This window comes from Silurus meridionalis, chromosome 21, assembly GCF_014805685.1.
Source record: "Silurus meridionalis isolate SWU-2019-XX chromosome 21, ASM1480568v1, whole genome shotgun sequence".
In the NCBI taxonomy this organism is placed as follows: domain Eukaryota; kingdom Metazoa; phylum Chordata; class Actinopteri; order Siluriformes; family Siluridae; genus Silurus; species Silurus meridionalis.
In genome coordinates this window covers 5,315,251-5,328,412 of record NC_060904.1, presented here as the reverse complement: position 1 = coordinate 5,328,412, position 13,162 = coordinate 5,315,251, and the positions used below count along the sequence as shown (strand labels likewise).

The window sequence follows — 13,162 nt, the reverse complement described above, 5'->3', positions numbered from 1 at the left end:
AGCTAGCCTAAATTTCATTCGTTAGCTGTCCAAATATCAAATTTGGAGATTTATTTATGTTGCATAAAATACATGTTTACTAGCTACCGATCAGAAAAATGCTTTTTGTCTGTTTATAGTTACCATTGATGTTGTAATATGACTAGCTGACAAGTCCCAAAGATTCCTTCATTGTCAGAAATGTGCTGACTGGAGACCCCTTCTGTATAGACCGATCAGGCGTAACATTATGACCACCTGCCTAATATTGTTTTGGTCCCCCTTTTGCTGCGAAAACAGTCCAGACCTATCGAGCATTACCAGCAATGAACTTCTTCAGCAATTTAAGCTACAGTAGCTTGTCTGCTGGATTGAACTACATGGGCCAACCTTTACTCACGTGCATCAATGAGCCATGGCTGCCCAAATCTTCCTGCTTCCAACACAATAACATTGAAGACAAAATGTTCACTTGCTGCCTAATATACCCACCCACTAACAGATGTCATGATCAAGAGATCAGAATCAGTTTCCTTACCAAATATTGTTTGTCCCTGTTAATTATAAGTCCCTGTAAAGTTGTGAGTTGTTGCTATAGAAACCTATTAAGGAATTCTCTCAATGCTGCTGCTATAGAAAATAAATCAGCTCTTACTGACCAAGTCGAGAGTCAAGTGTATGAATTAAATGTAAACTTTTTTTTCCTTAGTAAAATGCTCATGAATTTTTCCCTCTCTTTTTCTTTTTTTTCTTTAGCACAACATGCCCTTCTGGAGGATCTCCAGTCATTCGGACCTCATGGCTCTTCATCACGCGCTGGATCTGGAGTACTTGTAGCACTGTGACGTCCTCATCTCTGCATTTTCTCCTCAGCACGGGCCGACCCTCAGAACGTTAACACACTTAAACGGAGGAAAAGAAAACAAAAAGGACATCAACACGCGAATGGAAATCGGCCCGTACCTCGTCTTAACCCTGAATTCGTCTCGGCCCTCGGTGGAACGAGCGCTCGAACGGAAGGACTGCGATTTTTTTACGACGCTGTGGGTTACTGTGAATTGACTCGGCTTCCTTTTCTGTGTAAAGAAAAAAAGCCGTCAGAATGTTTTACAGATTTTTTTTTGTTCTTAAACTCTGCAAGGGTTCACACCTGTGAGAAAAGATCTACCGACGTCGCGTTTTTTTCCGGCTCTCACCGAGACTCCTCTGAGCTTCAGAATAATTTCAACTCTTCTCGTTTCTCGAATCCACTACGCCGGATATCTTACGCTTCTAATTTATCTAAACCGGAGACTTTGTTCGAGATCCGCCAGCTTCCTGCGAGAGACCTCTAGCCCTGTTTTTTTCAAGTTGTTTCTCGCCATGCAAATAGAGTACCTAGATTTCTGAGAAGACATTTATGGAGAAGGAGAAAAAAAGGATTTTCTAATAATTTAAGGAAAACAAACGACAGACTTTATCCTGCATTTGCTCAGACAATCAAACGTGTACAGAATATGGCGGGTTTTTTTGTTTTTCAGTTTTTTTTGGCGTGTGTATATTTTTAATCACTGGACTATTCCTCCTTGCTTTACATTAGCTACAGTTCAGTGCTTTTTTTTCTTTCGTTCATGGAAGTACACTAAGGCAGGAGTGCACACACACACACACACACACACACACACACACACACCACACGCAGAAACTAAAGTGTGCAGGGCCTACAAGTGTTGCTTAATGTTAAAGATTTAAAAAAAAAACATTGTCATGACCAAAAGCATGGATGTCAAGTGTCAATGATTTCGTATTTTGTTTACGGATTTATTGATGATTCGTTTTTTTTTCCTCCCTCGCTGGTCAAAGTTTCTGTATTTATTCACAGAACCTCAGTAGCATTTTATCTGGAAAAAAATAATAATAATTACACATATTTATGGGATTACACACATATCGCAATGTTCGAAGCGAATGTCAAGTTGTGAGGTGAGCGCGTGTACTTTGTGTGTACATAAAAAAAAAGGCATTTAGGCCTCAAACCTACTCTACGATATTTCATGGTTTTGTTATATTTTGTACTGGCACTAAAGCAGAAACTCTTGTACATTACGTGTAATTTTTTTGTATGAAGTAGTCTTTTTCATTTAGATTTTTTTTTTCTCGGAAATGATGTCGCTGTAGAAATTCTTCATAGTGCTTAGTTAAATAAGACTGTGGACTTGGGAAACTTTAAAGCTCTAAAGACTGTAAGAAAGCCACTACACACACACACACACACACACACACACACACACACACACACACACACACACAAACACAATGACGCGAAGGGGTCAAGAACACACCCGCGTTACCGACTGTGAATTTCCTCAGCAGGAATTGAATCTTGTGTGTGAGTTTCTGACCGGTATCTGCTCCGTCGTCAGTGTTGCTTCATTCCTGCAGGTGAAGTGTTCTACTGCCCCTTCTACCCTATCCCTCTCTACAACCTACCCCTTTCACTCCAGTCCCGATCGAAAATACACTCCTTTAGCCCCAAATCTACACTTCTATCTAATATCAGCTCATTAAATCAACCCGTACACCCCCACCCAAACTTAATTCTTTCCCACCCATCCTACCTCCATTCTACCGCTTTAACAATACCAAACCTAAATTTGCCCCATTTTCTCTTTCATATGTATTCTGCCAGTTTCATCTACCCTTTCCCACACCACACCATGATCGTCTCCGTTACTGTCCTTCCACCTCAATTCTACCCTCCCCCACATCAGTTCTAGCCCTTTATCTTCCACCCTCCTTAATTCCACCCATTTAACACTACCCAACCCCAAATCTGCCCCATATACCCTTCAAAAATCTGTCCATTTATTCTAGCTTTTCACCTTCTCCCAGCTCAATTTTACCAATTTACCTCTACCCCTTCCTAATTCTATTCCTTGCACACTACTAAAACCTTAATCTGCCCCATTCCAAATATAATTTCTTTTCATTAAATCTACCCCTTCACCTCCATCTAATTTCAATTCTACCACTTTACCATCCACCCCATCTCAATTCTACCACTTTAACACTACCAAACCTAAATTTGCCTCATCCCTCATCCAAAATCTGTCCATTTAATCTACTCCTTTATTGCCATCCCAACTCAATCCTACCCTATTTACCCTCATCCCACCTCATTTCTCCCCTTTACCCTCCACCCAACCTCAATTCTGCTCCTTTAACACTACCAAAACCTAAATCAGCTCCATTCCTCCAATCTGTCTATTTAATCTACCCCTAAACCTCCATCCCACTTTAATTCTACCCCTTTACCCTCTATCCCACCTCAATTCTTCACCTTCACCCTCCACACATCCCTAATTCCTCTCCTTTAACACCGACAAAACTCAAATCCAACCCTCCTTTCATGCCCCTGTTACACTTTGCCCATTTACTAAATCTCTTACCCCCTCCACCACCCACCAGGTAACACATATTGCTGCTAGTTCATGGTCATATTAGATGGGAGATGTTTTATACAGTAAGCTTTTTTATTATAATAAATATTGCAATCATAATGCAAACTGGAAAAACATTGACGTGGGCCTCGTCGTGAACACACAATTATCTGTTGTGTATGGAAAAAAAATGTACAGATGATTTTTTTTGGACATTATTATTTGATTGTGTTTAAATTAATAAAAAAACATTGATTTGTGAACTGGTACACACCCTCATGTCCTCTGTGTACACTTCTTTATTTGTGTGATGGATCACTTCTGGGATGTGAGATCTGAGAGCTGATGGGGTGTACTGTACATGTTTCTTACTAAACGGCATTTAGGAATTATTTAAGGAATCACACAAAGCAGGAAAAGAGTAAGGCCAAGGAGGAGGTTAATGGATTTGGTGAGGGAAGACATGCCGGTAGTTGGTGTGAAAGAGGCAGATGTAGAGGACAGGGGGGTATGGAGACGGATGATCTGCTGTGGCGACCCCTAATGGGAGAAGCCGAAACAAGAAGAAGAAGAAGAAGACATAGCGGGGTGTCAATTACTGTAAAGGTGGTAGGGTTGTCATGTGGCTGGACAAGAAAGCAGTTGTGGACAATAAAAGTGGTGCTCTAGGGGCGCTGTGTAATGGTGGACCCTGCACTCTGACCCTAGCTTCTGGGATATATAAAGAAAGAATTTCACTGTGCTGCAATGTACATTTGACAAGTATAAAGCACTTTTCTTTTTTATTCTTCTGTGTACTTCACTACATTTTAGGAAAATATACTATTCCTCCCTACTTAGGCGACTACATAACAGACATTGAATGAGAACTTGAAAGAATACAAGTGTAACCTGAACTGGAGTTTGTGTGAAGAAAGGGTTCTCTCAATGTATGTCTGTAACTAAAGAAACCTAAAGAAAAAGGTCTGCAGGAGAATAAAACATTGAGCTGCATCTTTTACATATACATTATTTAGAAAAATAGATTGTGGGCACCTGATCACAGGATATGTGAACACCATCTTTGGTCAGCTATAAGTCCAGATACAGCTGATGTTCTCTTTTTCATGCTTTGGTATCATTAACTCAACTCCCCAATACACACTTTAGATGAAATATGTCTAAATGTGAGGCTGTGTTACAAAAAGTGTTGTGGATTTAAATGATTGAAATTGAAAAAAACTGGCAGCGAAGCAAAAGAACATGGAAAAGCTACAGTAACATGGAGAATGGTGTTGAAAAAAAGTAGTCCTGCTAGCGAGCCACTATGAAGAGATTTATGACACACTAAAAAGATTTCTCGGCCAGTCATCCACCATTGTAGCTAAAACGGATGTTTTTTGGTGCTATTTTTAAAACGTTTTTGTCCCACTGTAACTGGGCTGTGTACAGTACAGGTTGCACAATCAGCTCAATTTCTCATTTTTATACAAAGGAAATTTATTTTTTCAGTACAAAAAGTGCAAAAATATTCTGACTGAGTGAAAAATAAAAGCTAAAATGTAATTTCTTTTTAATAAAAGGAGTCTAAACTTTTACCTGATTATATCACATCTCTCTATATTTTTTTATTTATAGTGCACTATACATTTATTTGATGAATACTTCTTTTAATACTGTTACATGCATTAGCAATTGCATTAACAAATCCCTTCCACATATGGTAAACAAATCTTTTTGTAGACTTTTCTAGCGGTGAAGAAATAATTACCCGATTAAACATTCACATAATCTTGTTTTTTTGGCTGTCATTGTTGCTGTTAGTAGCAATTAGCAATTAGTAGAAAGACAACCCTAATACATACAATGCAAGTCAAGTCGAAAAAGCTGGTTGTATACGTAGTAAAACGAAACATACACACTATATGAACAACATGTATTGGAAAACCCTGACATGTCCAGTCATACCACAATTTTGGAGAAACACAATTGTATAGGACGTCTTTGGATGAGGTATATAAACCTTTTCTTTTACTTAAACTATGAGACCAAAACCTGTTCCAGCATGACAATGCCCCTGTGCACCAAGCATGCTCTGTGAAGCAATAGTTTACATGGATTGGAGTGAAAGATCTTGATTGACCTTCTTTAGAGCTCTGACCTCATCCCTATTGTAAACTTGAACTGGAACGCTGACTGCACCCCATGCCTTCCCACATTACATCAATACTTGACTTTACACATCCATTGTGTAAATGAGCACAAATCTCCACGAGCACATTTCAAAATGTAGTGGAACATCCTCCCAGATAATGTAGGAATGTTATAAAAGCAAATGGTTAGTAAATGTGGAATGGCACATTTAAAATGCACACATTGATCTTATAGTCAGGCGTCCACAAACTTTTGTTCATTTAGGGCACATTTATGTTATAAAGAAAAAAAATGGTTAAAAAACAGTCACACATTATTCAAACTGTTTTTGATGCTGAAAAACGGCGCCTCCCGTTAGCAGCTCTCTCTTTTTCTGGATGTTGGTAACCTTTTGTTATTTTTAGGGAGGTTTTGAAAGCCAAAAATGCTGCTAATTGAAATTTCACTTACACCACGGCCAAGTTTCTTTTGCGCAAAAACCCCTTGAGATTCTTTGTGCATTTTCAAAAAAAAAAAAAAAAAGAAAAGAAAAAACCTTGAACCCCACGTTGCCCACGTTCGTTTAAATAACGCACAAGAAATATTTATGAGCCTGATTGTATTTATTTTATGAGGCGGTCATGGCGTCGACTGGCGGAGGAAGAAAGGGTTTTCCGGCAGCAGTGGAATTTTGTTTTGACCTTTTTCTCGTTCTTAAATAACATCAATTATATTTTTCGGATTTTGGTCTGCCAGGAGAAGCCGTTCAGACTGTTATCATTGGAATATAACAGAAAAGCGACCACGCAATTTCCTTTTCCATTTCCGAATTGCTGAAAGACAAATAGGCTGCATTCTGAATGTGTCCTCTTCCACTTTTCTGTAGTTGTAAAAGTAGTATTTCATTACAAATTTCAGAGAAGGTGATCGGATATGAAGTTTGTTTACCACTTTCTGCCATTTTCTGCTGCATGCCAGATATAGAGTATTGCAAGTGGTGTTTCTCAAAGTTCAGTAAATTCTGGGAAGAAGCTCTTCAAAGTAATAATGTGCGTCTTAATCAGTGCTCTACAGCTTTGTCTTGAATCGCTCTCTATCTCCTACAGTTTATAGTGCACTATATGACATGGCAGACATTTTGTTAATATTTGTGAACAACAGTGGACTGTAGAGAACTCCATTCTCTACATACGTTCACTTGTTTATACACAATGAACTTGCCACAATGCCAACAGACTATTTCCCATAATGCAACATAGTGATAAAGATGGTGGATGGCAACAGAGGAACTATTGCTAATGTAAACAAAATTAACATTTATACCACTTTAACTCTTGAGACAGTTTAAGGACACTGACAGGAAACACTGTGAAAGTGTTCTGGATCCTTTGATAAACAAATTAAAAAAAATGCATATTTTTGCAACATGTGTGACAAATAAAAAGTGAAAAACTTTATAGTAATATTTCTGGAAAGAAATTATTTTTGTCAATGTTGTGCATACTGAGATGCTTTTTTTGCTGGCCACAGAGTGGAGGGGTAAGAGATTTAGTAAATGGGCAAAGTGTAACAGGGGCATGAAAGGAGGGTTGGATTTGAGTTTTGTTGGTGTTAAAGGAGAGGAATTGGGGATGTGTGGAGGGTGAAGGTGAAGAATTGAGGTGGGATAGAGGGTAAAGGGGTAGAATTAAAGTGGGATGGAGGTTTAGGGGTAGATTAAATAGACAGATTGGAGGAATGGAGCTGATTTAGGTTTTGGTAGTGTTAAAGGAGCAGAATTAAGGTTGTCCGTTTTCTTCTTTTCAACAAGGCGTTTCTTCCCACAATACTGTTCCTTACTGTTTTTTTTGCAATATTACCCACAAAAAGGGTAAAACATGTGACAAAATCTCCTTGAATGAATGCTTCCAAAAAACTACTCATTCATTTGTATTTCCTTTGTCACCTAACTGCCATGCACTATATAGGGATTAGAGAATGGATGAACAAGTGAGCGATTTTTGACATCCCTTAGTTAGTAGTCAGGGCATTGATCAGGGTGTCGAACAATTAAAAAGCTGTCTTAATTAAAAATGTATTCAAATTCATTCTAATGGAAACCAAAGGCAAACAATATCACAATTAATCTTGATTAATTGAATAGACATGAAACTTGCAATAACTATAGCTCAAATGTTTTAGCTTCAAGTCTAGGTAATATTTTGACTGTAGCAACCTTGTTCTCTCAGCTATGCTAGTATATATAGTGTAAGTGACCATTAGGACCCCATCCTGATCTCAGACACTGCGATCCATTTAATAGTACACCTGCACTGTACATTAATAATTTTGTTTGCACTTTTTTAGTTCCTTGTAATCTGAATTACCATGTTACTTCTCTCATACCTTATTCTCTACCTTGCCTCTTTTCTATTTGATCTCTTTATAGTCACCTAATGGTCACTGTACATTTTAAATTCAATTTAATTCACTTCATTTATACAGTGCTTCCAAAAGCAGCTTTACAGAATACATTTTTTTTAAATATAACTTTTACATTAATAAATTAGTCCATATAAGTTCATCCCTTTTATGTTTATCCCTAATGAGCAAGCAAGTGGTGACAGTAACAAGGAAAAACTCCCTGAGATGTTATTTTGACGAAATGTTGAGAGGAACCAGACTCAAAAGGGAACCCATCCTCATCTGGGTGACACCGAATGCCCATTCATTATAGTTTCATCAATGCTGAGGTAATCAACTGTTCACTGATGGACACCTGAATGCAATATGTTTAAGGCATATAGTCCAAGACTGTTATATAATATTTTACCTCTTTTCTGTGAACGATGCCTCTCTATATTTGCACACTGTCATTTACAATGAGCAGATCTCTACACACTACCTATATGCTGGCTTACTGCATTTCATTAGCTCAATAAAGTCTTTCAAAGCTATCTGTGTTTTTTTTTTGAAGAAATTCCAAGGCCAGAATCACTGAACGAATTCAAAGAAATATTTTTGGTTATGTAAATAATTTTGAGTCACTGGGAAGAATTGAAATAACCTCTGTTAAAAATCAGATTCTATATTTCTCATCATTGCGGTACATCATTATCCTTGAATCAAGGTCTTGGGGTGTTAAATCCTTGCCTTTGATCTACAGTATGTGGTCTCTGTGGGCCTTCTGCCAGGACCACTGTGAACCAAATAGACCACAGTTCCTGCCCAGAAAGCCACCATAACAAATCAGACAGCAGCTTTTATTTCAGTCTTTTTAAATGTAATAGGTTTTTAAAAAAAATTTGAAAGCATTTTGCCAGTGTCTGTTATAGATCAAATCAGATTATTCTGTAGCAATGTCCACTGATCACTACAGTCCAGACTGTGTCTCGTTTCCTGATGTCTTTATACAATATGTCCTTGCATGTTTTACACAGCACTCTATCCAACACACTCATACCCTACTCCTACTCAGCTGTCCAGGTTTTTGACCTTTCACCGGCCTGTTTGGTCTATGATTATGGATTTGCCTCTGTGTTAACCCTGTCTGCCTGTGGGTTTGATCAACCTGCCATACACTCACCCTCTGTCTGTGGCCCATGAAAGAGAAACGCGAAATAAAAGAACGGCTAGGTGATTTAGTGTTCAGGTCCAGACAGCGATTTCATGCGGATTTGTACAGCACTGAAGATTATATTACTCACATATCACAAAGTCCACAACCTGCCCAAGTTACTTTACAGCTTGAGCGACTATTAATAGGACCGCGCCCCCTTTAAGAATAAGAATTAATAATGCTATATTTTCTCTATTGGGAGCGAATAATGATTTGATCCTTATACCATCTCAGGGAGATTTTCCTTGCCAACCTTATCTCTGGCTTTCTCATTATAACTTTTATATTTCGAATAACATTTTTTTTATTTCTGTAAAGCCTTGCAACAATGTCCACCGTTAAATGCTTTATACAACTAAAATGGAATAGCACTATTTCTGGACAGACTCTAAAAATCATTATATGCGTCAGTATTCTGTTAGTGGGTGGGATATAATAGGCAGCAAGTAAACATTTTGCCGTCGAAGTTGATGTGTTAGAAGCAGGGAAAATGTGGAAGGGTAATGATTTGAGTGAGTTTGAATAGGGCCAAATTGTGATTGCTAGACGACTGGGTCACATCATCTCCAAAACTGCATCTCATGTGGGATGTTCCTGTTTTGCAGTGATCAGTATCTATCAAAAGTGGTCCTAGGATCATGGGCGTGCAAGGCACATTGATATGCGTGCAGAACGAAGGTTGCCCTGTGTGGTCCGATCCAGCAGACAAGCTCCTGTAGCTTAAATCGCTGAAGAAGGCTAGACAGGTCACGAATGTTTTGGCAGCAAAAGGGGGACAAACACAATATTAGGCAGGTGGTCACAATGGTATGCCTGATCGGTGGCCAAAAGTTATGACACATTGGTATATTTTTTATTTATCTCCCCATACGCAGGATTAAATAGAACCAAAATATGATTTCTTTTCAAATATTTCTTAATGAAATGAATTTTGCTGACATGCTGGAAATATCGTTTTTAGTCCAGTTTTACTAAAACAGTTCATTTTAAGCAGAACCGAACAGAAGGCTTAATAGACGTTGTATTTGTGCAGGTCGTGGGAGTTTAACGCTCGCACTGAGAGACTCCTGCAGTTTAACTTCTCTATTTACAGCTTGTGATGATTCTGACTCTAAGTCCATTAATATATCGTATTATACCCCATACATCTTCAGGAATACACTAAAGTTTATGGTGTGGATTTATGACTTCTTTGCTAAACCTGTTAAAGGTGTGAAAGTGTATAAAGTTTATCTGCCAAACTGAAATCGGAAATTTAAACTGGATTGGCCTAAAGGTGTGATGAGATACCTCTTTCTTCTCAATGCACAGCTGAGAGAATCAAAACACATTGACGTGAAGCATCTTCACATCTCTGTAAAATTAATCTATGGATATAATGCGAGCAATTTCTACATTTATGAATGTATTTCAAAGAAAAATATTATTAAACATTGGCACCTCACAGGCGCTTTTTGGATTAGCCTGTTGAATCTTGACGATTTGCTTGTGCTCGCACACAACGTGTAGCATTAAAAATCTAGAAGTTTCCCTTGGGTTGCTGCGACAAAATTGAAAGGCATTTGTCTTGAAACGCAAAGAGAAAACTGTGTCGCTTTGTTGGCCTGTTATCAAATCAGTAATGTATCACATTATCACACCTCTAGGTTTGATCAGCTGTACACTCTTAAGCAGAAACCCAGGATACAGAGCCCAAGTGATTTCTTTTCTTCTGGACCTTATTTCCAAACCCTTCTGCTGTGTAAACACGAAATGAGAATTTTACAACAGGAGCTCGACAGTCGACGTCGTTAATAATGGCAGTTATTACTCAAAAGTCGGAGAGAGGGCGAACTGGATCGACTTTCCGTGTTTTTTCTTCTTCTTCCGCAAAAAAACTCCACCTGCGTTTGCGGTCATACGGCGTACTCAGAGCAGTGAGTGGCAGCGAGTTATATGTTATATAGTCATCCAGGGTCTTTTTTTGGCAGCACAAAGCTTAGGAGACGTGATTTTTCTGCTCCCCGTGGGACTTAATTTGAGTTCGGACCTCCCTGCATGGTGTTAATTGGTCTGAATTTCTCCCGTTATGACTCGTTAAGGCTTTGCTCAGCTGGCCCCGGTTCCAGCCTCTCCACCAGTTTTAATAAACATAGTTTTAAATACATCGTCCGGTTAATAAAACAGTGCTCTGGCCCACCTCGGCTTGTTTCTATGCATTGAGTCAAGTCTTTTTCCTTTCCCTGTTTCACTTTGGCTTCTTTTTTACTGAGCTGGACCCCTATGTGATCTAAAAGCATGAACAGACTGTCCTTCCCTGTCTTTATTCTGTTTTATCACCTTATTCTTTTTTTATTTGAGTATTACTAAGCATCAAGTCAAGCTTTATGGGAGCTGGCCAGATCCTGTCGACTGATATGTCTGGGAAGGATGTAGTCAGACCGGACAGCCAGATGACAGACTCCCCTTACTCACTCCAAAGTAGTGCACACTTCAATAGGATGATATGTTTCCCATGCCCTCGCAGCGGAGTGGGTGAAGCACACCTGTCCCACATCGCCGTGTTATTATCTCTAAAATCAGCCATGCTGTCAGAGTCTATAGACTCGTAAGTTTATTTTCATAAGAATTCTCTCTCTCTTTTTCTTTTTCCCCCCTTTTCTCTCGCTCTCTCCCTCACTCTGTCTGTCTCTCTGTCTGCATCTCTTTTTGTGGAATGTTAATGTCCCGTTCCAGTTGGATGGAAATGGAAATGGTCTTCCAAAAAAAAAGAACCTGTATTTGAGCTCCTAGCTGACTTCTCCCACCCCCGTTGTCCCCCTTCCCCCCAGCCAGGGGATTACAAAGGCTTTAAACTAGCGGATGGAGAAAAGAAAGGTGGTAAGTGACATTTCTGGTCTGGGAATATAGCATTCAGCAGCGTGGAGAGCTGCCAGAAACGCTAAAAAGACTTCGGTAGAGTGTAAACAAATGCAGTGTTGTGATGTGGGGCTGAAGTACGAGTGAAAAAGGTAAAGGGGTAGGTGTGTGGGGTGGGGTTGCGTGCAGCGGTGCTGGACGGGCAGATCTGTTGACCATCACCGGACTCGTTTCATCTAACCCTGCTTCTCCGACGAGGTGAACGGAGGCTTTGTGTACCTGCGCCACGACAGGAGCTGGGAATGAAACGAAGCCGGAAACCACAATCCTACTTTTCCCCCTCCTTTTCTCTTTCTCTTTCCTCCCTCCGTCCCTCCATCCCTCCATCCTTCTCTCCCCAAGGCACTGAAATACAGTGTGTACAGTCTGGCATTCAGCACTCAGGTTGAGAAGAACAGGAAGCTGGCTAGAGTCACTGCCAGGTCGGAGGTCACAGGGGACAAAGGGACACAGAATACCAGCAATGCATATTTAATCGCTTTAGGCAACGGGGAGTGTGCGACGTGTGCAGTGTCAGTCTATAATTCATACAAGTCATTAGTTTGGAAACGCTATAACTTACTCTTGACGCTTTATGGCAGTCTAATGACTTATTCATTGATATGGTTATTTTCCACTTGAGGCAATTAGAGCTAATGGTACATATTATTTTTATTTATTGTAAGTGATTTATCCCTGGTTATTAAAAAAAAAAATCCAAAGTACAGATGGAAGCTAGTCATTTTTCCTGAACCTGTTATTATAAGGAATTTATTCAATTTGAAATACAAATATTCTTTTCTGAAACATTTATTACATGAAAAAATTGTAGCAATGGACACTATATAGACAAAAGCTTTTGAACATCACATTCCACATTTAGTCCCCATTTGCTCGTTTAACATCCTTCACTCTTCTGGGAAGATGTTACACTAAATTTTGGATTGTGCTTGTAAAGGTTTTTGACACAAGGGTGTTAGTAATCAGCATTTACATTCATCCCAAAGGTGTTCAATAGAGTTGAGGTCAGAGCTCTAGAACAGGTTAGATCTTTCACTTCAAGCCAGTGGAACATTTATATCTGATGAGGCATTTTCTGTGTATTCATTTAGCATGTTTGGAGGAATCTTGAGTCCAAGGTTTAAGCTTTCCTGACACTTAACCTTATAACTCTTCT

At 39.2% G+C, this 13,162-nt stretch overlaps 1 protein-coding gene across 13 annotated transcripts in view; it reads left to right on the top strand.

Moving 5' to 3' along the window:
• Positions 1-3,689, top strand: part of eya1 (EYA transcriptional coactivator and phosphatase 1) — a 50,726-nt gene extending 47,037 nt beyond the window's left edge. For all 13 annotated transcript variants that reach the window (XM_046833944.1, XM_046833955.1, XM_046833953.1 and 10 more), the window contains one exon: positions 736-3,689. In XM_046833944.1, coding sequence (XP_046689900.1) covers positions 736-816 — 81 coding nt within the window. In that variant the 3' untranslated portion in view covers positions 817-3,689. The remainder of the gene's footprint in view (positions 1-735) is intronic.
• Positions 3,690-13,162: the final 9,473 nt, after the last annotated feature.